The 24923-nt window shown below is 40.2% G+C and overlaps 3 protein-coding genes across 4 annotated transcripts in view; 2 read left to right on the top strand and 1 right to left on the bottom strand.

The window, feature by feature from the left end:
* Positions 1–42: 42 nt before the first annotated feature.
* LOC105381156 (hydrolethalus syndrome protein 1 homolog) lies at positions 43–1527 on the bottom strand. Its single transcript, XM_011550808.3, has 4 exons — positions 1297–1527; positions 775–1092; positions 478–659; positions 43–159 (listed from the first exon to the last, which is right to left on the bottom strand). The coding sequence occupies exons 1-4, from the start codon at positions 1412–1414 to the stop codon at positions 109–111; spliced, it is 669 nt and encodes a 222-aa protein (XP_011549110.3). The 5' UTR covers positions 1415–1527; the 3' UTR covers positions 43–108.
* Positions 1528–4124: 2597 nt separating this feature from the next.
* On the top strand, positions 4125–23950 carry LOC105381157 (aminoacylase-1). 2 transcript variants are annotated; one of them, XM_048624403.1, is made up of 11 exons: positions 4125–4316; positions 6275–6444; positions 6854–7025; positions 7266–7412; positions 7481–7551; positions 7651–7767; positions 7982–8077; positions 8379–8512; positions 8784–9006; positions 23876–23881; positions 23938–23950. In XM_048624403.1, exons 1-9 carry the CDS (start codon positions 4232–4234, stop codon positions 8986–8988), a joined length of 1197 nt encoding a protein of 398 aa, XP_048480360.1. In that variant the 5' UTR covers positions 4125–4231; the 3' UTR covers positions 8989–9006; positions 23876–23881; positions 23938–23950. The 2 variants fall into 2 exon arrangements, with proteins under 2 accessions (XP_048480360.1, XP_048480361.1); XM_048624404.1 differs by lacking the exons at positions 23876–23881; positions 23938–23950 and having other exon boundaries at positions 4126–4316; positions 8784–9238.
* LOC105381187 (1-phosphatidylinositol 4,5-bisphosphate phosphodiesterase classes I and II) overlaps positions 13177–24923 on the top strand; it is a 38941-nt gene continuing 27194 nt past the window's right edge. The window contains exons 1-2 of the mRNA XM_048624496.1: positions 13177–13588; positions 15653–15799. Of these exons, the coding sequence (XP_048480453.1) occupies positions 13469–13588; positions 15653–15799 (267 nt within the window). The 5' untranslated portion in view covers positions 13177–13468. The remainder of the gene's footprint in view (positions 13589–15652; positions 15800–24923) is intronic.

Raw genomic sequence — 24923 nt, 5'->3', positions numbered from 1 at the left:
AAATAGTTTGCACCTTATTTTAAACTGCAACAATTTTTTTAAATTGCCATGCCTTACTAAGGCTCAACATAAAAAAACCAACTTCATATACTGATGGTAATCCCATTGTCAAGGTTTCTTCTTGCCATGCTTGTGTTCTACTTTTAGTTTCTCTGTCATCTGAAAGCAAAGATACATCTAAAATAATACAAATGAATACACTTTGTTGAATTCATTTTTAGGAACTAGACAATTTGAAAAGCTCTTTCATGATTCAAAACAAGAAAGTACCATACTCAGTGGCTAATCATTAATCAGTTAGTTCAATAACTAAAGCAGAAATTACCGACTTTTTAAAAATAATCTTTACTGTAGTATGATGCCATAGTAAGCAGCATGTGAACAATAATATCTGATCTTAAGGCTATACAAACAAAGCAGCAGTTACACTTATGTATTTGAATAAAAATCCAATATAATCATGGATTATGTGTGTACCTGGTTGGTGGTTGGCTTCGGCAGCATCCCGGCCATCCTCTGGCGGGTCTGCCAGCGCAGGTCCTGGCGCCGGCTGGTCCCCGGCAGCTGCTCGCGGTGGCGCTCCCACACCGCACTGTAGTAGTGGTAGAGGGCCACAGGGTCACATTTCTTTTGTAATGGCTGTTTTGCAACTTTGATTACTGAAATAATTAAGCAATGTTAAGACAACTTTACAATCTTTCTCACTTGTCTACCACAGAGCTCTCTCTCTCAATAGTTAAAGATTCCACATTACAGGTAAATAGTGTAACTTACAGTTAGTGGAACTTGTAGTTTGTGTTTTGGTAGCGGTGGCCGAGCGAGGCATGCTCTCCATCCGCACGCATGAGCAGGATCTCCGCGGGGCGTCTGCGGCCGCCGCTGCACTTCTGCTGAGTGACGGTGCAGACTGCACTCGAGTGCTGTGGCACTCACGAGTACATTGCAGATTACCCTTTTCAAGATTCTTGGAACGTATACGAGAGCAAAACGTACTTGCACTATGCAATCTTTCAGGGCCTTGAATTTCATAATTTTCCTTGTCATCAGATTTATGTTTTTTTTGTAAGTCATATTTTATGAATTTCTTCAAATCTGAAAGTAATCAAGCACATTTCTGATAAGTGACAGCCTCCCATGTTGGAGCTTTAATTTGATAAAGAATAATCGTGAAGAAATTGAACCAGAGTTTTATTAAAAAATAGAAACAATCATTCAAATGCTGCATTGCGGTTGCGGGTTGCGGCTCGTCATGCGGGAGTTATACGAGTAAGTACTAAAAAGCTTCTCACAACTTACCAGTCATAAAATACTTGAGAACTTCACCGCTAATATTATGAATGCCCAAGTCATTGAGGTATCGCAGTATTTCTCGTGCGTCCAGTTCCGACGTAACTTCGTAATAGTCAGCCTCCATTTCCTAGATAGAAATAGGAAATACAGGTTAAAAGAAGTTAAGTGTAATGAATCAAAATTAATAGATCCAAACAAACTGCAAAACAAACAATAACATAACGAAAAACGCAAACATGACATAATGGGGACTACCGTTTTTTTGCTCACCAGTTGGCGCCACTGTCGACTGAGGTAAAGAGGTACCATAGCTGTCAAATTTATCAAAGGCGACTTTATCAAATTGGCGCCAAATATATTAATTATAAAATAACTATCATCATATCGAGTTACTATGCCGCAATGTTGTTCAGATCCGTTATATTGGGAAAGAAAAGGAGGACATATGTTACCAAGTGATAAAACTGTTCTAAAACAGTGGCTTGTGAAATAATTATTATCCGATTATCTCGTGTTTGTGAAAATCATTATAACCAATTTCAGAAAGAACATAATGTAAATAAGGATTAGGCATTTAATAAATACACTAAAAATAAGAGAATTACACACTGATTTAACTTTTATTTATCCTCTCCGTTTAAACACACTGCTATACAAAAAATATAACACATTAGTAATCCACACAATGAATGCTGGTTGAGTTGTTAGTTGAAACTTAATAATGGTAGTATAGTATACTAAGTATTCTATTATTTGTGGGGGTGTCAGTACCTGCACCTGGCTCACTCGAATGGAGCCTTTGTCCATGTCCGCCTTAAGGTCTAAACTCCACTCCTAAGCTTGGACCATTTCCTACCACACTGGTCCTCTGCAGGTTGGTGGGTTCGAAAATCTAGATATGCAGGTTTTATCACGATGTTTTCATTCACCGTAAGAGCGATGGTATGTACACTGTACATAAATTCCAAAGTAGTTACTCATTGGTGACAATATCTAGATCTGGAGTTTCATTTTTAGTGTTTACACTGCTATACAAAGTTTCTTAAGGCCACTCAACAGTATACACTGAATCATTTTGTTGTATGATGCTGTCCTCTACGTTAACAACCAAGTTACTGTTACGGTCATAGTCTTGGTGTCTGTAAAAAGCAAAAACATAGCTGTTACCTAAGCAAACAAGCATACATTTCGTAAAAAATAAGTTTGTAAACAGTAAACAAACTAACCTCTGAATTAGCTGCTCTTTGAGACCGCTTATTTATGCGCCTCTTTTCCTTAATTCAGCTTTCAAAGCGTGCACATTCATCGATAAATAATCCATATTTGCGATAATTTCGCGAAAAGAGATCACTTTTCAACAGGGAAATGAACGAAAATATAATTTATCACGAAGCCCGCCAAACAAATTATATGAAAAGTAAAATGTCACTTAACCTCAGTCGACACCAGCGCCCCTAGCGGCAAATTCACACGCGTTACTCCCCATTATGGCAGAACATTGGCAGAAGTAGAAGTACTCTGTGTGTATTATTGGACTTGTTGGTTGTCAATGTCAGTTTGCAGAATCTTTTCTACCAAGTTGGGTTGGTTTCTTATTTACCGGATGTGGCAACACTCACGATTACTCCATCTCGCTCTTTCAAACCTATGCAACCAAAGTGATTTGATATTTTCCACGTATTTTCAGTGTATTGAGGTAAGTTGGAACATTAAATATGGCATTGATGGATGAACCGGATGTTGTGATTGTGGCTATCGATATGGACAAACAGTCTATAGTCTTGTTATATTAAAATTTTATAAAAATACGAGACAGCACTTTCATTTCTAAAGGATTTTAGTGGTTGATCTAGGTTAGGATCAATGTAAACAAGCTCTAAACAAGAAATGTAAGTTAGTAAAGTATAGCAACCGTTAGATGTCGCTAGTTACTTCTAAAGTTATCCCCCGAAGTGTAAGTTAATCGTATGATAGGTAATTGGTAGGTACCTAGTTACTAAATTAAATGTACCTAGTTATTGATTTTTTAAATCCTTTATTGCACAAATATATTCTTATAAATAAATGTACTAAAGAGTTGACTTAATGCTAAAAGCATTTTATACCAGTCAATCCTCTCGAAAGCTCGATATATCGATTCAATACTGGCTTAAATAATTAATTAGGATCGAGGATCCATTTCCGTTTCTATGACTTAATAAATGGACTGTATTGTATCATAAATAAATTATGGTGAATTTAAGGGTGGGTTGCACCATTTAACTTTAATTATTACAAACGTCAAATATCTTGAAGATTGATCTCTCTCGTCAAGGGATTTGACGTTTGTAATAGTTAAAGTTAAATGGTGCAACCCACCCTAAGTTGTTTGGAGATAAGAGACCGTTCCCACTTATCCGATCAGTCTTTTTGCCCTGAAACCGGATTCACCGGATGTCATTACTTATATTCGATCAGTTTGTCGATGCCATATAGGTACCTACTTATAATATTTTACGTTGTATTTTTCAAATCCGTTTCAAACCCAACAAAGAGGTTCCAGAAGGTAGGTAGGTACTCGTACCTAACCTAGTACCTACTTATCTCCATAAGCTGAAAATTAATTCTGAGAAAATTTATAAAGCATCACCATCGAAGAAAAAATGTAGGTTCTTCGATAAGCATCATATTTTTTTTGTTGGGTGTAAATACTGTGTGGGTAAATACCTAACTAGATACATAATATGAATACATTTCATAGCGTCGCGAAGTATCATGTTATTTATTAGATAATGTAGGTTGGTGTTTGCACATGATTACTTTATCACTAAACAGCGTTTATTGCAGCGGCAGCGGCTCCCTCCGTCGTCTCCGCACTCGCCAGCCGGAGCCCGCCGCCCGAGGACCTCCCGCCGCCGCCGCCGCCGCCAGCCACTGAGATCAACCCGCAACCAGCGCTACGATGGCAAACTATGAAGATAATGTCGCCATCAAAAACTTCAGGGAATATTTAAAAATACCAAGTGTCCAGCCAAATGTAAATTATGGTAAGTACCTACCGATATATATTATAGAATATACTTAATTAAGTACCTATACTCTCTAAATTTAAAAAATATTATGGAATGTCTCCTTTTAGTAAATGTAACTAGAAAATTTTAGGTAGTTTCGCTCCTCCTACATTACCCGACTTATTATCTACATAATACCTCATCATAATATGCAAGGTCAACACATACAATGATAATATTCATATTATTGTACCTGTTTACACGTTTACAAGTAAAAAAAGCGCCCCCTCTGAACGAATATTTTTTTTACCCCCGACGAAAAAAGGGTGTTATAAGTTTAATCGGTCTGTGTATCTGTCTGAGGTAGCGTAGTTTCGAAACGACTGAACCAATTATCGATTTATTTTTATTTGGGCCATGTGATGTTACCCCAAATGTTCTTAGCCTTATTTTATCAAAATCACCTTATCCGTTCAAAAGTAATGAGACTTTGAATTTCGGGGGTTTTTAACGATAATTGGGCACTAATACCTATACTTACATCCATGACTTATTTACATAGTTTTTTTAACGCTCTTTATGGAATTTATAACACAAAGGAGAATGGCCATTTCTCTATGGCGCCATGACCCAGAGCGGCCATTGATGAAACATACACTGATGTGTAGTCCGTGACTACTAGGTATTAATTTTATTATTATGAGACATGGGAGAACGAAGATATAGGTGCTGAAAGATCAAGTCTTTCTACTGTACTAGATGTTACCCTTGAGCTAAAAATTGATTCTAAAAGTGTTTCCGTGGGAATTCCTGGCTAAAAAGTATTTTATGTTACTTCGGGATAACGGGAACTTGAATAGAATGAAATAATTTTTGAAATTGGTCTCTTTATAAAAATAGGTTTCTGAGTGTGAAATGTGCAAAAACAATTATGATATTATTTGCATAAATAAAATCATGTAGGTAATACATTTTGTGATGCGCTATGAATTGGGAATCCCATGATTTAGATTATAAAACTTATTTGTTCGTGTACCATTCAGCAAAGTCTTATTTAACGAAAAAAAAATATTTAATTAATTTACTTTTGAAACCTAATATCTCAAGAACCCCATGGTTTAGATTTTTTTTAATATTTTTCCCTGATAATAGACATTTTTATCAATAACTTAAAATAGGTTTGGTGAGTGGCTGCTAACTTATGCAAAGCGGGTCAGGTTTCGCCATTCTTCTTTATTTACAATTTTTAACCCAAACAGTATCGCTAGGTAGTTCGGCAATGTAGGTAGGTAGTTACCTACATGTCAGATAAACAAAGTAGATGTAGCTATCCATATATCAATCAGGGATCAGGATATAACACTTTAGCAGTTAATGATGCCTAGCACGGGAGGATGCAATTGAGATGACATGACAACTAAATTGCATAATAACAGGAATATACTTAGTAAACCAGTAGGAATGTTAGGAGGATAACTACTTAACTATAACTCAATCAGAATCGAATGTAATAATATGATGTAGTAAGAACCGTGGTAGCTCAGTCGGGTAAGCGCCCGCTTCTCACGCCAGAGATGCGGGTTTGATCACGGCGCTGACATGTACCAATGAGTTCTTTTAACTTAAGTACAATGTATACCATCGCTCTTACGATGAAGGAAAACATCGTGAGGAAACCTGCATATCTAGATCTAGCACATCTAGATATGTGAACCCACTAACCCGCAGTGGACCAGCGTGGTGGGGAAATGGTCCAAGCTTAGGAAGGCAGTTTAGACCTTGGGGATATGCACAAAGGTTCCATTCGAGAGAACCAGGTGCAGGTACTTACACCCCCACAGAGAATAGAATAGAATATGTAGGTAGGTACAGTACTTATTTATAAATGTTACTTAAAGTGTACGTCACTCACATGCTAATCCCATGCTTATGTATCACAAACAAAAACGATCACAATTATTGTAACAAGTAAACATTTATAAATACAATTTCAGATGCGTGCGTGTCGTTTCTGCGCGCGCAGGCGGCGGGACTGGGGCTGCCGGCGCGCGTGTACGAGCCGGTGCGCGGGAAGCCCATCGTGGTGCTGACATGGGCCGGCGTCCAGCCCGCGCTGCCCGCCGTGCTGCTCAACTCACACATGGACGTCGTGCCCGTTTTCCAAGTACATACTACTACAATTAAGTTAAATACGGCCATAAAGGAGCGAGCGGTGGTAGCTCAAACTGGTAAGCGCCAGGTTCTCACGCCAAAGATGCAGGTCCCGGTGCTGAATGTACCAATGAGTATGTGGACCGTGAATGCCGTCGGTCTTACGGTGAAGGCAAAATATCGTGAGAGACCTGCATATTATCTAGATTAAGCACATTTGTGTGAACCCACCAACCCGCGAAATGGCCCAAGCTTAAGAAGGCCAGTTTAGACCTTGGGGATATGCACAAAGGTTCCATTCGAGAGAGCCTGGTGCTGGTACTTACACCCCCACAGAGAATAGAATAGAAGGGCATAAAGTTATTACATTAATTTTAAACTTATTACTGAAATGTAATACATATTATGGGTTAAAATTTCAGAATAGTTGGAAACACCCTCCATTCAGCGCTCATATGGACGCCGACGGGAAGATATTCGCGAGAGGATCTCAGGACATGAAGTGCGTCGGCATCCAGTACCTCGAGGCTATCCGCCGGCTGCAGCAAGACGGTGTCCGCTTGAAGAGAACACTTCATATCTCTTTTGTGCCTGGTAAATATAATTTTCCTTATATTTATAGGAGCTAAGCGCCAAAATTCTTTAGTAGGGGCTTCTTTAAGATACGCTTTAAATAGAATTCATGTTAAAAAAGTTTTACCACGCATCGATCAGAAAATCATGTGAGTATGAAGTGGTTCAAGCTAACCAAAAAAATAAGCCTCACATTTTTTTACTCAGAAAATGATTTTCGCGCTATGACAAATTTGTGTTTATTGACAAAATTAATTTCAGATGAAGAAATCGGAGGACACGATGGTATGGCCAAGTTTGTGCATACAGAAGACTTCAAATCTTTAAATGTAGGATTTGCTTTGGATGAAGGAATGGCCAATCCTGGTGAAGAGTTTATTTTGTTCTATGGTGAAAGGAGCATTTGGCGTAAGTATTTTTTGTACCTAAAATACGTGATTTAGTGAGGTTTCCGCCTAACTTACTTTGTATTGCAGAGCTGCACATTCATTGCACCGGCCAGCCCGGCCACGGCTCGCTGCTGTTAGACAACACAGCGGGTGAAAAGGTAAATAGCCCATACCAAATATGCCCTTAAGAGATTGCTAGGTAGGTATGTGGTGTTCAATAATGTTTTATTTGTAATATTTTATTTTTATTTTTGCAGCTAAGATACGTAATAGACAAGTTTATGGACCTGAGACAAAAAGAAAAAGACGTATTGGAAAGTAATCCAAAGTTGACTATTGGGGATGTAACTACTATTAACCTTACGCAAGTATATGTAAGTTAATTCATTGAAATTGTGACTGAGTGCCTCACTTAAATTACTTTATTTATGGGTACATCTTTTTTTACAAGCTTTCTGTATTTGTAATGGCATATGGTAAGTACTTCGTAAAATTTGTTACGTAGCTACAATGAATAGTGGCTTTGATAAAAATAATAATTTTATTATACAAATAAAATATTTTAATGTATCTAACAATAATTTTTAGGGTGGCGTACAGTCGAATGTGGTCCCAGAAAAATTGACTGCTGTATTTGATATAAGGATAGCTGTGACCGTGGACCACGTGGAGTTTGAAAATATGGTGAGATTCTTTTTAATGAAGGACACAGTACCAACACAGTTACCGATAGGAATATTTGCAATCTCGTCATAGACATGCTTACGTCTAATAAATGAATATTTTCAATCATAAGTATTTCAATTAATTTAATTGATGTGTCGTGATGAGAAAAGTTGTTAAGTATACTTATATTATTTAAAATAACTTTGTAAGTAGGCATAAAAAATAAACATTTTAAATGTCTTGACGATTTTAACACACAATACATAAAAAAAAACATTATACCAACACAATAATAACAACATTATTTTTATACTAACAGATCAAACAATGGCTGAAAGAGGCTGGGGACGGGGTTACGTATGAGTTTGAGCAGCGAAACCCTTGCGTTCCAAATACTAAAATGGATAACTCTAATCCATTTTGGATGGCTTTCAAATCTGCTGCTGACAAAATGTAAGTGGTTGATAAAACTATCATCATTACGAAAATGTAGTGTAGTGGGAGAAAATTATATACCTCGGTAGTACCACCGTGCAGTGTAATGTAGCCCGTAAAATTCTTAACTCGCGATTGGAGAACTTAACTATCGGTTTCCAAGACGCCTGTAAAGCCTCAAGTTACCTAACTACCTACAAGAATTTTGAAATTTATCCATATCTTTGTACCTAAGTCCTATAAATTAGTACAAAAGACACACTCCAGATGATGGTGTTTCTGGTCGCAGGGGCCTGCAGCTGGACTGCCGCATCTTCCCGGCCGCCACGGACAGCCGCTACGTGCGCAAGGTGGGCATCCCCGCCTTCGGGTTCTCTCCCATGAACAACACGCCGGTCCTGCTTCACGATCACAACGAGTTTCTCAAAGCCGACATATTTTTGAAGGGAATTGATATTTACATAAACCTTTTGACTGCTGTTGCCAATGTTTGATATTTTTTACTAATTTGTACCTAACTATATTTACTAAGAAAACACATGTTTTTTACTATATTTTTTAATATTAACTACCTAAATATTTTATTAAGTATATTATTATTATTTATCGAGGTGCCTGCTTGTTGTATAAGTATCTGTATAAAATAATTAATGTTAAATTATTACAAATGTCTACATTTAAAAGTTATGTTGATTAAAGTCATTTTGTTGCACTGTTATTATTAAAATGAAATACAATGTTTCATTCTTTTTTCTTTCTCCTGCCCTCTTGCCATTTTAGCTGAGGTCGGGCCGCCCGGGCCGTCGATGCGATCAGGTTTTAGGCTTTCATATCCTCGATATTGAACCACCATGTCGATGGTTGTCCTCTCCCTCTCGCCGAGTCCGCGCCACCCAAGCGCCACCACAAAAGTCTTTAAGGCGCCGACACATTAGCGGACGCGGCTTACGGACGCAGCTGTCAGCCGCGCCGCGACTAAGTGTGCACGAACTGTCCCAAAAGATCGTGCACGAGTGCATGAGTGGAGCAAGATTGAGTGCAGGGTAGTGCAGCCAAAGAGTATAAATACTACTTTTTCCAAGTCCTTTCTATTAATATATTTTGAAGTCAATGGTGACGGGGACTCTTATCAATGATTTCTTCTCCTCTTAACAAAATTAGTACCTATACACTATATTAACAAAAGTAGAGTTTACTCACTCACTCTTCCCGCGTCGGGGAATCAAATTTTGCGATCGACGAAGTAAGATTGTTAATATTTTGAGCCTTACAAAAATGTTGCTAAGTTTATTTTAAATTTTCTACCATGAAGTATGAAATTCAATTGTTATTTTTCGTAAACCAGAATTAGTCTACGGTTTCCTTGGTCCTCTATCTTTATTTACAATTCTATTCTATTCTATTCTATTCTCTGTGGGGGTGTAAGTACCTGCACCTGGCTCTCTCGAGTGGAACCTTTGTGCATATCCCCAAGGTCTAAACTGCCTTCCTAAGCTTGGACCATTTCCCACCACGCTGGTCCACTGCGGGTTGGTGAGTTCACATATCTAGATGTGCTAAATCTAGATATGCAGGTTTCCTCACGATGTTTTCCTTCACCGTAAGAGCGATGGTATACATTGTACTTAAGTTAAAAGAACTCATTGGTACATGTCAGCGCCGGGATTCGAACCCGCATCTCTTGCGTGAGAAGCGGGCGCTTACCCGACTGAGCTACCACCGCTCCTATTTACAATTATTTATGACTTGATTTTTTACCATTAATCATCGAGAAATCACTTACACCATTTATTAAAGAAGACAAAGCTCATCCAGCATTTACTATTGAAGTACAAGATCTTTCCATAACTTCTTTAAAAGAGGTGCATGTACCAAAACCTAACTTTAGGAAAGGAGATTATGTTGCTATTAACGAATATTTAACAAAAATTGATTGGCTTACCGAATTAGGACCATGTTGTGTGGATGAAGCAGTGGATGTATTTTATCGGCACATTCTAATATGTATAAAAAAACACATTCCTTTGAAAACTAATAATTCTAAATTTCCCCCGTGGTATAGTCCGGCCTTGCTTAAAATAATGAAAGAAAAACTTAAAGTTCACAGACGATGGAAAAAGTTCGGCAATCCCAGGGATTACGATGAGTTTAAACTACTTCGCGCGAGGCAACTGCGTGTCCATAATCTCTGTTTCAAGAAATATACTTCGAACATCGAGAATTCTATTAAAGTGAACCCGGTTGCTTTCTGGTCCTACGTGAAATCACTTAGAGGGGGATCTAATTATCCTAAGGCTGTAACATATGGTGATAACAAATTTACGGATGGTCGTGATATTTGTAATGCCTTTAATAATTTTTTCCAGAGTGTTTTTGGTACTCCCATTGGAACTTTCGTTTCTCATAACTCAAGCTCAAACAACGACTGTCTTTCAGGTTTTAAGATCACAAAGGGACCGGGAAGCGACGGAGTCCCACCTTTTTTCTGGAAACAATGTACGAAGTCGATTTCTTTCCCTATCACTCTAATTTTTAACCGCTCTTTACGTGAAGGGACGTTCCCAAAAAAGTGGAAAACTGCACAAATTGTACCAGTTCATAAAAAGGGGTCGAAAACCAAAGTTGAGCACTATAGGGGAATCTCAATACTAAATACCATGGGTAAATTATTTGAAAAACTTGTTTATGATGTCATATATCCTATTATAAGCAAGGGGATCTCAGATAAACAACACGGGTTCCTTCGCAGACGCTCGACTATTACTAATTTGGCAACTTTTCTGAACTATGTGATGGGTGCTATGGACGGTGGCGGGCAGGTTGACGTGATCTACACAGATTTTGAAAAGGCTTTCGATCGTGTGGATCATGTCATCCTGCTCGTAAAACTACATAACCTCGGAATTCACGGAGATCTTCTACGTTGGATCAAATCTTACCTCACCAATAGATCTCAGGCAGTTGTTATTGGAGGATATCGGTCTGATTATGTTTCTATCCCTACAGGCGTCCCACAGGGATCTCATTTGGGCCCGCTTTTCTATTGTGCATACCTGTATGATATAACTGACTGTTTTAAATTCTCCAAACATCTTCTTTACGCCGATGACAAAAAAATATTTTTTAGGGTAACCAATGAACAAAACTGTGCCGCAATTCAAGCTGATCTCAACAGATTATGTAAATTTTACGAAAATAACAATATTACTGTAAATGCGAACAAATGTGAATGTATAAGTTTTACACGCAAGAGATCCCCTATCTACATATTACAATTACCATTTGAACGGTATAAATGTCAACCGGGTAAGAGTTATTCGAGATTTAGGTGTTTTACTAGACGAAAAACTACTTTTTGATAAACATATAGACACAGTCACTAACAAAGCATACAAAAATTTAGGTTTTGTTTTACGTACCTGTCAACTTTTTAATGATCCGCACACAATAAAGATAGTTTTTTTATGCATATGTTCGCAGCATATTAGAATACGCCTGTCATATTTGGTCACCCCAATATGTTATATACAAAACACAACTGGAGCGTATACAAAAAATATTTATCAACCACCTAAACTATCGTGCTAGAAAACCCGTGGACGCGTACATAGATGGGTGCAGATTGCATGGACTGTTAACGCTAGAAGAACGCAGAACAGTGCTTGATATGTGCTTGCTGTATGACATCGTGCGAGGATTACTAGACTGTCCTGAGCTGGTAGGTAGCGTGGGATACCGAGTACCAGGCCGTCGCACCCGTCATACGCCTTTGTTTCACGTTCCATCTTGCTCCACTAATTATGCTGCTAATTCTGTACTCAACCGAATAACACAGACTTTCAACAAGAGATTCGGAAATATTGATATTTTTAACTGTTCTAAAATGTGTTTTAAAAAACAAATTATAGATATACTCACAAACAGATAATATCTATCCTACCCCTATCATTACCAATTAATTAATTTAATGTATTAATTATACCTATATATTTATATGTATGTATTTGATAGTAAATTTTTACTTATCGTAAGTACTTATGTATGTATTGTAATTATGTATTATCTATTTAATATTTTTATAACAGTAATTTATATATACAACTTATATTTATTAGTATAATTAGTCTTAATTCCTATTTCTTACCCTATCCTTCTTCCCAAACACTACTCTGAGAAGCTAATCAATTTTACTTGATGAATGATGGTTTTATTGCCTTACAAACAAGATTTTAATTTTAACTTTAATTACGTAAGTACTATACTCACATCATTATGCAGTTAGTTGGACCTATTTAGTTACATTTAAGTTATCTAATTGATAAGATTATAGTTATGTTACTTATATATACCTAAGTTTTTTAAGCCTTTTTTGTGATCTGTCCCGATCTCGATATAGAATTTACTATAGTAATCTTACTGTGAATCCTATTATTAGCCTTACTGTTTTGTTTGTACTTAGCATTAATTTTTACAATGTAACGCTGTTGGATTTTCAATAAAAACTAAATAAAAATAAAATAAATGATTTTTAATTAGGTATGTGGGTAGCAAATATTATTTTTTGAATAATATTTGTTCATTTTATGTTATTATTATTATTCTAAGCATCCTTGATTCTTACTTTAATGTACACAGAGCAATTTTTTTGACAACCTTGTATCATGTCATTAGATGAAATTTGACATTTTCGAATAAGAAATTGTAAATGGGCGAACGACCGAAACGAGAGCTGGCGAATCGAGAGCGCTCTCAGTAAATCAATTCGTATCATTAGTTGTTGTCGATATCTATCGCCTACTCTTGGCTGAGTGGGCTTCTAATGACTGGCTCTATCGAATTAGATTCATCCGCAGGTCTCATAAAACGGCGCGAAATAGTGGTAGTGAAGTGATAGTGGGGTGGTGTTGTGAGTCTCGGTAGAGCAGCGGCTGCAGCCGAGGCGATGTCTGCGCGGTGGTAGCGGGCGGCAGCAGCATGGCGGCGGCGGCGGCGGGCGCGGGGGCCGCGGGGGGCACGGGGCCGGGGGTCTCGCTGAAGCCCATCGAGGTCCCGCAGGCGCTGCAGGACGGAGACAAGTTCATCAAGTGGGACGAGGTGCGTACACTCACTCCGCTCGCTCACCTGACGAGCTAGGACTAGGCAGAGGTGCAGAGCTCTGCTACAGAGCCATGTCCACCAGTGGATCATTGTTGGCTGATAATGATGACAGTGGCATATCTGGTACAGGATTTGTCTTATGACATCCTGAAGAAATATGGTCTTAATAAGTTTTTAATAGAGCTGTAGTCAGTTTAATTAATTTGGAGAACTGCATATCCCCTAACCTGCACCTTCGGAGAGAAAAGGGTGGTTTATCTGTGTCTTTCCTCAGAAATTTGTGGCAAGGGGCACTTTGTAAAAAAACAGACATCAATGCTCATGTATGCACATCCTAAGGCCATCCACCGATCTCACTATTTAGAAAAAAACAAACTTATTAAAATTTGATCTACTTTTAAACCTTTGATCATGTTGAGTTTTTGTATGAGGGTCATGGCATTTATGATTATATTTTGTAAAGTGTATTATAAAGTTCCTATATAACATGTATATGTCGCAGGCATCTGGTTTAATCTCCTGTTTGATTGAACCGCTAGCCCGTTCATTGGATGACGCTACTCAGTTGAATGACTAAACAACAACTCGTCAAGAGGTTGACTGTAACATCCAACGTCTTGACTGAACGTTATTCAGCGAAGTTGTTAAATAATAGCGGTTCAATCAAACAGGAGATTAAACCAGATGCCTGCGACATATACATAATAATACTTCTAATTTCTGGCAATTACTGAGCTGCCCCTGTATTTTGTAACTCCAAGTGGCATTGGTTGTTATTTAAATTGACTGTCAACTTACAGCATTACTAATTAATAATAATATACCTACGAAAGTCAATAGTTTAAAAATAATACTTTTTGGGTATCATAATCATATTTTGAACCAACAATTTTGGCAGCAGGGAGGGGGGGAACACTTGAGTCTAACAAAAATTTGCACCATGAAGCTTAATATTTCGTAAACCAATGACAGAATAAAAAAAATGGTTTGAGCATACCTATAATATTTTTTGAAGACCTATTTAAAGATACATCACCAAAACAATGGAAATAAAAATCTCCACTCAACGTTTGTAGGAGGTATCCCAAAATTGGCCATAAATGTGTAATGTTGCATGCGAAATATCAGCTTGATACCATTTACCTGTTTTTGAGAAAATAGGTGGTGACAGACCGAGAGACAGACGGACAACCAAGTAATAGTGATCATAAGGGATCCTTTTTTCCTTCTGAGGTACAAAATCTTTTAAGAAAAGTTGTTGATGTAAATATTTATTTCCACTGCCAAACCATGTCTTATAATCAGTACAATAGTTTGTACAACAGAAATGTTTCAATATTAGTGTGAAATATGTAATTCAGCATATCTAAACAATTGGATGCATCACATCACAATCACTGTTTTGCTATCTTGTGGCACATATTGTGCCTTCCTGTTACCATTCCCAATTCACAGTAATAAGCATTGCTGGCATTTGGCTAAAATATCTTTAAAATCTACACAGTTTATACCAGGTTGAAAGAATGCATCACTGCTTAAGAATGAATCAGTATGCAGATTATAATCATAATATGATTGCATCTTAGTATGTTTGGAAGGTGCCTTTATCCAGTATGGTCACAACACAAGTGAAACTTATTCTTTGGTGAAGTTTTATGTATTATGCCACCTTGACAACATTAAATTGAATCCAGTTGCCCGAGCACAGGATTCGAAACCTCTGTTTACGTTGCGTATCGTCAAATGTCACTGTCAAAATGTAAGGCAAATTTGTTAGTTCCAAAAGTGGCATTTGTTTTTTCCATGTTAGGTGGAATTTCACCAAACGCTAAATGTATTTAGTAGCCTGTCATACGTCTGTCAGTTGGTACAAAATTTATTTAAAATTTGATTTAAATACGTTTAGCGTTTGGTAAAAGCGACCCTTCGTGTAGATTCGAAAATAGTATCGAATCCTATGCTCGCGCCTCTGAATACATTGCAGGCTGCACTTACTAAATTTGTTTTCCTTTCAACTGGTCCAATTTACAGTGTCAGTAACTAATGTGTGTGTGTGTGCAGGAGTCGGGCGCGGGCGTGCCGGTGACGCTGCGCGTGGACGGGCGCGGGTTCTTCCTGTACTGGACGGACCAGAACCACGAGGTGGAGCTGCTGGAGCTGGCCACCGTGCGCGACGTGCGCACCGGCGTGCACGCCAAGGTGCCCAAGGTCAGTCACTCACTCTGTTCTGTACAGTGCGACAAACTTATCTGTTCCGGTGAGAGCGAACTTAATTGATCCATATCTCATTATTTACTAATGAATTATATATTGATTTAGATTAGATGGGTTTATTGAAACCACAAGAGCGAATTACCACTACCGGCAAACTTAAAATCTTATAGAATGAAGAAATATTACACATTTACGTGAGCTGTCACCGGAACAGATAAGTTTGTGGCACTGTAAATGGCGCTTAAACGTCACTATTTATATGGCGTTATGATGATGCGCCACCGACCGGATAGAGTTTAATGGCGGGTGGTAGAGAATTGAGTTGAGCCCCAGCTATCGTCAAAAACTTATATGAATTTTGATAATTTGTGAAAAAATAATTAACCCTTACCCATACTAAAAAGTCATGTGACCAAAGGTTGCTGTCCTAAAATACACGTAATTTTATCCCAAGTTGTTCAGAATGAGCCCTTGAGATAGATAGATACTATGTGTAGATTGTAATAATTTAAAAGAGGATTTGATGGTATACTTCAATCAGTGGTGAGAGCTGACAGGACGCCATGCCGCCCGCGAGCCGAGCGGCGGCGGCGGCGGCGGCGGCGGCGCCGGAGGGGGGACCTAGTGGAAACGGAACTGAGCAGGACATTTGTCACGTACTTTCTTATCATCACTAATAATAAATGAGGAAAAACAACATCTTCATCGGAGTTTTCATCAGCTAAGCAAGCTTAGACCTGCTTAGATTATCTTTGATGTACTTTATCCTATGTTGGCCGTCACCTGGCTCATGGAATCTGAACTTCTGAATGCTCACCTCATACTTTACCTATGGTGCAATGCTATTAGGACATTCAGCTGGCGCTGACTGCAAAACGATTCTAGCACTAGAAGTGAGTGAAGTCGATGGTAGAGTGGGCCGCGCGGTTCCGCCCCTACCCGCTCGAGGTAGAGCTGTTATAGAGTTCCATAAGAACCATCAGTACATCCACTTTAGAGTAGAATAGACATTGACGAAGGTTCTTTATTAATTAGCTAGGGCGGCGGCGGCGGCGGCGGCGTGACGTCACGGCGCAGATAGCGACTGACGGCGGAGACGGAAACATGCTTATCGCATTACACTAATGTTTACGTTCCTTACTTTGATTGAAATTTCATCGTCGTTTACTGTTACTAGTTGAATTGAATATTATTAATCGTATATGAATTATTTCAGCGTAACTAACGTACATTTTTAACATTTCTGTTTCAAACTGTACTTAACAGTTTTTTTATGGCTTTGATAAATTCATCTATTGTTTTAAAGTCATACAGGTATTTATTATCAGTTAAGATATTTATGAATATGAAATGAAATGTGGTGTGTTGTGTGAGGGCGGGCGGCGGTCCCGGGGGCGGGCGGAACTCATCACAAGCAGAGCCCCTCGCCGCCGCCGCCGCCGCCGCTGAACTACAAACACTATTTGTATTTTAATGCGTATATTTATTCCACAAAAGCACTCAACTCCCAACAACTATCACATGCCTCAACACTACCGAACACGGTTTTGCTATTAGCTTTAAATTAAAAATCTTTTTCAAGCACACTAATGGATATAATAGTCATATTATGTTCATCTGTACATAGACATGTAATTTTATATCTTTTTTGATCAGTATTAGGTATAGGTATTTTATTATGTAAATATGTATATGTAAACTCTTATGTACCTATTATAAAATGTTTTTGGAAAATAAACGAAATAATAATAATAAATACGTTCAAGAGATGAGTGATGAATGTAGTCTTCGAAAAGTCCTATATCGAACGACGATCTGAGAGCAAACGGATTGTTTTCAATGGAGACTGTAATATTCTTACTCAAGCTCACCACAAATCAATATACATATTATCTATATACCTAAGCGCAAATCATTTTTTTTTAATCATATAGTTCCCAAGATTAATACCTATGCCTAGGTGCTGAGGTAGACGCAACGAGTACTCTCTAGATTAAACTTAATTAAGTGAGACATTCAAACGCTTGCTGCATCTGCGTTTTCCATTGTCATCTTATCAAATCGCAAGCGAACTCAAGTTGATTTCACGGCTTGAATTTGAAATCGGTTCAGCAGTTTATGATTTACACACATACAAAGAGGCATACACGTAAATGTTACAACTAGGTTACAACACAAGTCAAACGATATAACCCTATCCACCCTAACGTACAAACCCCCGCCGCCGCCGCCGCCGCCGCTCGCCCATGCTCTAGCGATCTGTAATCCATTAGTTTAGTGGAATCAGCTACACGGCCCGGCGCGGCGAGACTCCGGGATACTCCCCACAAACCCGCTCATTTCCGTACCTTTACAATATTCATTACAAAAGATTTAATTCCAGAAGATTTTGGAATAGAGATGATGGCTCGGTCGATAGTAGAGCAGCTGCTAAGCCGAGTGCATAGTTACATACAATTACATACCTACTACTAGTTTCACTTAATGTAGAACTGTTTTCGTGTTATGCTATTTGATTCTATGAAATTAGATCTTCCCAGTTTATCATAGAAGTCGACGCCTAAATTAGGACAAAGCCGGTCCTCGGCTGGAGGGGACCCTGTTGAATAGAAACTGGCGTCGATTGTTCTGTTGCACCGGTGCCGCCCCCCCTCTGCCTCGGGCCTCGACGGAGAGAGGAGTGCTCACCTGCTCACGACGAGATTAAAGAATAGGTACCTACATCTATGAATGTACACTCATGAGCAATGAAAATGTTCCACTCACAAAATGTCGACACCAAATGTCCCCGAATTCTTAAAACATTTCATTTAAAATTTGAACATAAATCTTACGTTTTAGTTAGTTATTTTCTGATGGACTGTTAAATGTAAGTACAAAATACTTCAATATTGCAGAAGGTGTCGTTTAGATAGCTTTCTTTCTATTCATCATCAGCCAATAATCATCCACTGCTGGAAATAGGCCTCTCCCAAGGAGCGCCACAACACTCGGTCCTCGGCCTTCCTCATCCAACCACTACCCGCCACCCGTCTAAGGTCGTCAGTCCAGCGGGCAGGAGGGCGTCCCACTCTGCGTTTGCCTGTTCGTGGTCTCCACTCGAGAACTCGTCTACCCCAACGGTTATCGGTTCTTCGGCAGATATGACCAGCCCACTACCACTTCAGCTTGCATATTTTGACAGCTATGTCGGTAACCTTAGTCCTCTGACGGATAACCTCATTTCTGATACGATCCATCAGAGAAACCCCAAGCATAGCTCTCTCCATAGCACGCTGAGCGACTTTAAATCGGTGGACCAGTCCTACCGTCAGTGTCCACGTCTCACCATACGTCATCACTGGCAGGACGCACTGGTTGAAGACTTTTGTCTTCAGGCTCTGAGGAATGGCCGAGGAGAATATGTGACGAAGTTTCCCGAATGCAGCCCAACCCAGTTGGATGCGCCTTGCAGCCTCCTTGTCGAAGTTGCTTCTGCCTAGCCGAATAGTCTGCCCGAGGTAGACATATTCTTGCATAACTTCGATTGTTGCCTCACCAACACACAGTAAAACACTAAACATCATACACTGAGAGACCGGGTTCCGCTCATCTTGCATAATCTTTATTGACCAAAACTCATTTCGCATAACTCGTATGGTCTAAACTTTTTTGGCCGAACCATCACTTTCCCAAGACTTATGTGGCATAAGGCTCGTTTCGTCTAAAACTCTTTAGGCACAATCTTTAAACACCTAAGTTTCGTTTGCTCAAATTTATGTTCGTCTATACCTATGTATAATCTTGTTTCTCCTAATGTTATCTTAATAAATAATATATTAAGTATGTAGTAAATGTACAAATTGTGGTATTTTTCTCCTACATCCCGAAAATCACGATATTGTATGATCAAAAAATCTAAAGTTAACGACCAATATAATTATTACAAACCCCATGAGATCGAAACCTAAAAATAGGTGCGACGACGAGCAAAGCGAGGAGGAGCGTGTTAGGTGCACATGTTCATCAAAACCAAAGCGGAGCGCAGCGAAGCGGAGCGAAGCGTTTTCCAAACAGCGGAATCAATACAAGGCACCAGTTTGCGCTATGTAGGGAGACGCTCCGTCAAAATTAAAGCCAAACGAATATTATTACTTTGTATAAACCTATGCCATAGCATTATTAGGCTATTCAAGATTTGGCCATACCATTATTAGACTAAACAATGTTATGCGAAATAACTTTTTACTAAACGAGATTTATGCCATACGATTTTCGGCGTAACGAGACTTTGACCAAACGTTACTATGCAATACGAGATTAGGCAAATAAATCTTATGCCAAAAAAGGTAGAACCTGAGAGACCAGACATCATTTATTTATTATTTGTTGTTAGAATCTCGATTCCATGAATTTGATAGTGACAAAAGCGACTGTTGCAGTGGCCGCAGCCGAGCCTGTGTAGTGAGACGCTTCTTAGACCATGACTCCGTGCACTATGAATATCGAGATATGAAGAGCGGCTCGTTGGCTGCACCGGTTGTATTTCAGATTTAGAGCGCGCTTTGTATTGGGGGTTATTTGAAATTCCCTTTGTCCCGTGAGTGTAGTGAATTTTGAATGTAGCGCAGCTTTGTCTGAATGTCATCAATGTAGCGCGCGTGGCGCCGCCGCCGCCGCCGCCGCCGCCGCGCCGCGGGCGGACTTCCATCAACTTTGCAGAACATTTTTGCTCCACAAACACTGCTGTACACTGGAAAAGTTCGGAGAGGGGCTTCATTATTTTAAACAAGAACATTAGAATGAAGTCGGTTTAAAAACACAGTAAAACAAAGAACGTTAATCTAGGAACGGAACAGGAAGCAGGTTTAATATTCAGTTCATTTCAGCGTCCGAGTTTGGTTTTTAAAACATTAATTACTGAGCTCTCGCAGAGTGCATTTTTTCGTCGAATGCTCTCGGCTAAATCCGAATTCTGGACTCTCTAGTATCTACTTTTCAAACTTCTTAACGTTTGTTAAATTCGCTTTGATTTAATATGGCGGTGATGATAAATGTTACCCTATAACATGGCGTTTTACGCAATGCTAACGTAAATGCACTAGTTATAGGAGTGGATGGATGGTTTGATTGATTTGCTGTGTGCTGTGGCGGATGCTTGTCTGTGATTGCCGAGTGTGGAGTGTGTGTGACGAGTGTGTGGAGCGTGTGTGTGTCGAGTGGCGAGTGTGAGGAGCGTGTGGACGGCACACAGCGGTGCACGGCGGGTGGTGCTGGTACACTCGGCGGCAGGTATTGATTGGGCGCTAATATTAGCGGTCGCGCCTCGCGCCGAGACTGATCCACGACGCCACCGGCGGGACGTTGCTCACTGATATAATGCTCGGTATAAACAAATACCCAACATAACGTATGGCATGCAGTGACTTTGAATGAGATATCTAACAGGTAAATTGCTATCTTTGATGATCTAATCATCTCCGATAATTAATACATTCGCTGTATAAGACCTTATCACAAATATCCATGAGAAATGAATACTAGATTCGACTCTGCCAGGGATGGAAATCTAATCCTTTTACCCACTTTGTAACTGTGGTAGTGAGGACCGCAGCCGCGCCGTGCAAACGACACTACAGCAACATTCACCAGCACAGTGGCAGGAAACTAGGAAATAGAATACATGATGCAATCAATCTCACGTGATGCGAGGGGGAAGGGGGACGGGGGGCGGATGGGGGAAAACTCCGGTATTACTCACTTTTTTTTATTCGCTGAACGCTCTCGGATTAAGGCTTTTGGGTTCCGCCGCCGCGGCAAACACCGCTCTATAGTTTCGCCAAGTGTATATCTCATAACGTATTTTTATAGCAGCGTTGCATGTGAAGTTGATATTTGCTCAGGTGTGCAGTGTGCACATCTGTAGTGGCTGCAACACGTAGGTACTGCTGCTCCTGATATACCCGACATACCCACCAGAGAGCGATGCATTCAGGGAGAAGCTATAACGAGTCGTTGCCCGAGCTGCTTTGTCGTGTATCTCAAAGGTGCGAGGACGAGCAGAGCAATACGTCGATGTATTGAAATGGCTTAGTGAAGGGCGCACTGAAGCCGCCTGCCTCGCCCGGCGGCGACACACGAGCCGGCTCCGTTCCACGAACACCTATTGTCAATTCACGAGCACCCCGAGATGCACTAACAGTAATTAGTGGCCGACTGAAACTCCTCCGTATGTATGTATACGATATACTTATACATTTTAGTACGAGTGGAATGAAACCGAGATTACAGATGGCTTTATGAAAAGCATAAGTCCAACATTTCATTAAACTGTCAAGTTTTCCAAAGGCGTGCGCTCCGCTTTGCCGCGGGTAGGTCTGCACGAGTACCCGCGCGGTGCGCACGTAGGTACCTCTACCTACGTATGTACGCCGTAACTCTTCTTTCATTTCCGTGAAATGTTAGCAAAATGTCGTCTTTGTGTACAAGTGGGTCACAAACTGTTTCGTTTGAATAAATGCTGTTGAATCGTACCATGTACTCATCTCCGTCTCCACTCCGCCGCTGCGACTCCGGAACTCCATCCATACTACTATACGCGTAAAATACATAGACTTTCTTTCTATTTACTGCAAATAATTTCCAGGTAAAACTGATAATACGAAAGAGGTACACGAGTGTGAGGTTCAGCTCAACGGTGTCAAGCTGACGGCTTCTCTGCGATCCGGCGGTGGAGCCTCGGTGGGACTGATTGTACGGATTATTGGATGAAAAGAGACTGAAAACAGGCTAATGCTAAATGCTAAAGAGCGGTGGTAGCTCAGTCGGGTAAGCGCTCGCTTCTCACGCCAGAGATGCGGGTTCGAATCCCGGCGCTGACATGTACCAATGAGTTCTTTGAATTTATGTACAATGTATACGATCGCTCTTATACGGTGAAGGAAAACATCGTGAGGAAACCTGCATATCTTGATTTAGCACATCTAGATATATGAACCCACCAACCCGCAGTGGACCAGCGTGCATGGTGGGAAATGGTCCAAGCTTAGGAAGGCAGTTTAGACCTTAGAGATATGCACAACGGTTCCATTCGAGAGAGCCAGGTGCAGGTACACTCCCACAGAGAATAGAATAGAATAGAATAGGTTAATGCTATATTTCCGCAAACTGAAACACATTCCAGCACTTAGGTACATAGTCGCAATTCGTCGCTGTACGTGCGGCGGCCGCGGCGTGCCTGCGACCATGTGTCACCGCAGCAATGCACGCCGCACCGGCGACCGCCGCCGAGGAATGTGCCGGCTCAGCCCGCCCGTCCTGGCCGCCCGCCCCGGCCGCCCTGGCCCGGTCCGCCCGCCCCGGCCAGATCAATATCACGTCACGTGGACATCGCCCGCGCGGAATACCATCACGAGGTGTGCCCAGGCCATGGCAGCTAGAATCGTTTTTTTTTCGTATAATTTAAGAAAAAGAAAGTATATTACCTATTACCGCAACCTCCACAATGGGGCTCCCGACAGGACTAGATAAAAAGAATACTTACTTTAAAAAATATATATACGTGTCGACTATGGTAATTATTCCTTCTAATTATTTTAATATCACGTAACATGGAGCACCCGATCCCAGTTTCATACAACATGCTGGGACTTTAGACATTTAATTATACTTGAATATGGAGTTAATTACAGTTGGTAATTGTATTGTTGATTAGGCATTAATAGCGTCTATTACTACTGGAATATTATGGAATATTTAGGCGCTTAATATTGTATCCAACCCGACTGAGCATGGCGGTTCATTATTGGTATATGAGGCATAAATTAATATCCTTTGAGTCGACATCCGTGACATGCGAGTCCCTGCCTCATCCAGGACCAGGGACATTGCTTTCCGTCACTTGAAAGTTTTACACGATGCACGATCGTGCTATTCTATTCTATTCTCTGTGGGGGTGTAAGTACCTGCACCTGGCTCTCTCGAGTGGAACCTTTGTGCATATCCCCAAGGTCTAAACTGCCTTCCTAAGCTTGGACCATTTCCCACCACGCTGGTCCACTGCGGGTTGGTGGGTTCACATATCTAGATGTGCTAGATCTAGATATGCAGGTTTCCTCACGATGTTTTCCTTCACCGTAAGAGCGATGGTATACATTGTACTTAAGTTAAAAGAACTCATTGGTACATGTCAGCGCCGGGATTCGAACCCGCATCTCTTGATTGAGAAGCGGGCGCTCACCCGACTGAGCTACCACCGCTCGATGCACGATCGTGCTATTTCAGTAAAATATTTTATCATTTGAGCAGTTTTAGCTCAGAAGCTTTTCGTTCCTTATACATCCGTATTTTAAGCGTCGTTAATGGATTTTTAATATGAGTCGGAACAACGTCGCCCGCTGCTGCAGTTTCGACCGGCGGCGGAGACGGTACTATAGTTAGTAGTAGGGAGGTGTAGGAAGCTGCTAATTCCGTGCAGTTATTCCGATGCTGGGTCGACGTGTAGCCACGTTGTCGCTGTACAGCCGGGGTTCGCGGCTGCTGGCGAGCCTCCTCCCAAATTGCATGCTTTATATTAAAAAAAAACGGCGATGTGAAATAATCTGATATTTCTCTTACATTTCTTTTGATACAGTATGCCTTCTTTCACGATCAAAGTTATCACGAAAGAAGTTTAGATACTGATCATATTCAAAAGGGAAAAAGTTATGTAATATGTAAGTACGTATAATAAAGCCGCTGTTCCCACCTGGTCCCAGCATACAACAGTTTGATGGAGATCGGGGGATTGTCTGCAGTATCGCTCTATTGATGTTCGGTAAACAAATGTTACTTCACTAGGCGCCTGGCACTGCCCGCTGTAAACAAATCGTAAATTTACAACACTTTGAATCAATAGATTCTCGAGAAAAAATATTTTAAGAATTCTAACTAGACTAACTTTTTCTAGAGACTAGCACGTAACTGGTACACGAAAAAGTTTCGTTTCAATTGTGTAGGAGAAATGGGCGGGATTTAGTACCTTCTAATCGTAATAAGCGTAGCTTACTAAAGCTAATACACAAGTACTCCTAAGACAGTAAGCGGCGCACACCGCGGCGGCCGCGGCGCGGGGCCTCCTCGACTCGAGGGCCTCCCGAGC

The sequence above is a fragment of the Plutella xylostella genome, chromosome 12, assembly GCF_932276165.1.
Source record: "Plutella xylostella chromosome 12, ilPluXylo3.1, whole genome shotgun sequence".
NCBI classification, from domain to species: Eukaryota; Metazoa; Arthropoda; class Insecta; order Lepidoptera; family Plutellidae; genus Plutella; species Plutella xylostella.
The sequence above is the reverse complement of the archived record's forward strand: the minus strand, read 5'-3'. Positions and strand labels throughout refer to the sequence as shown.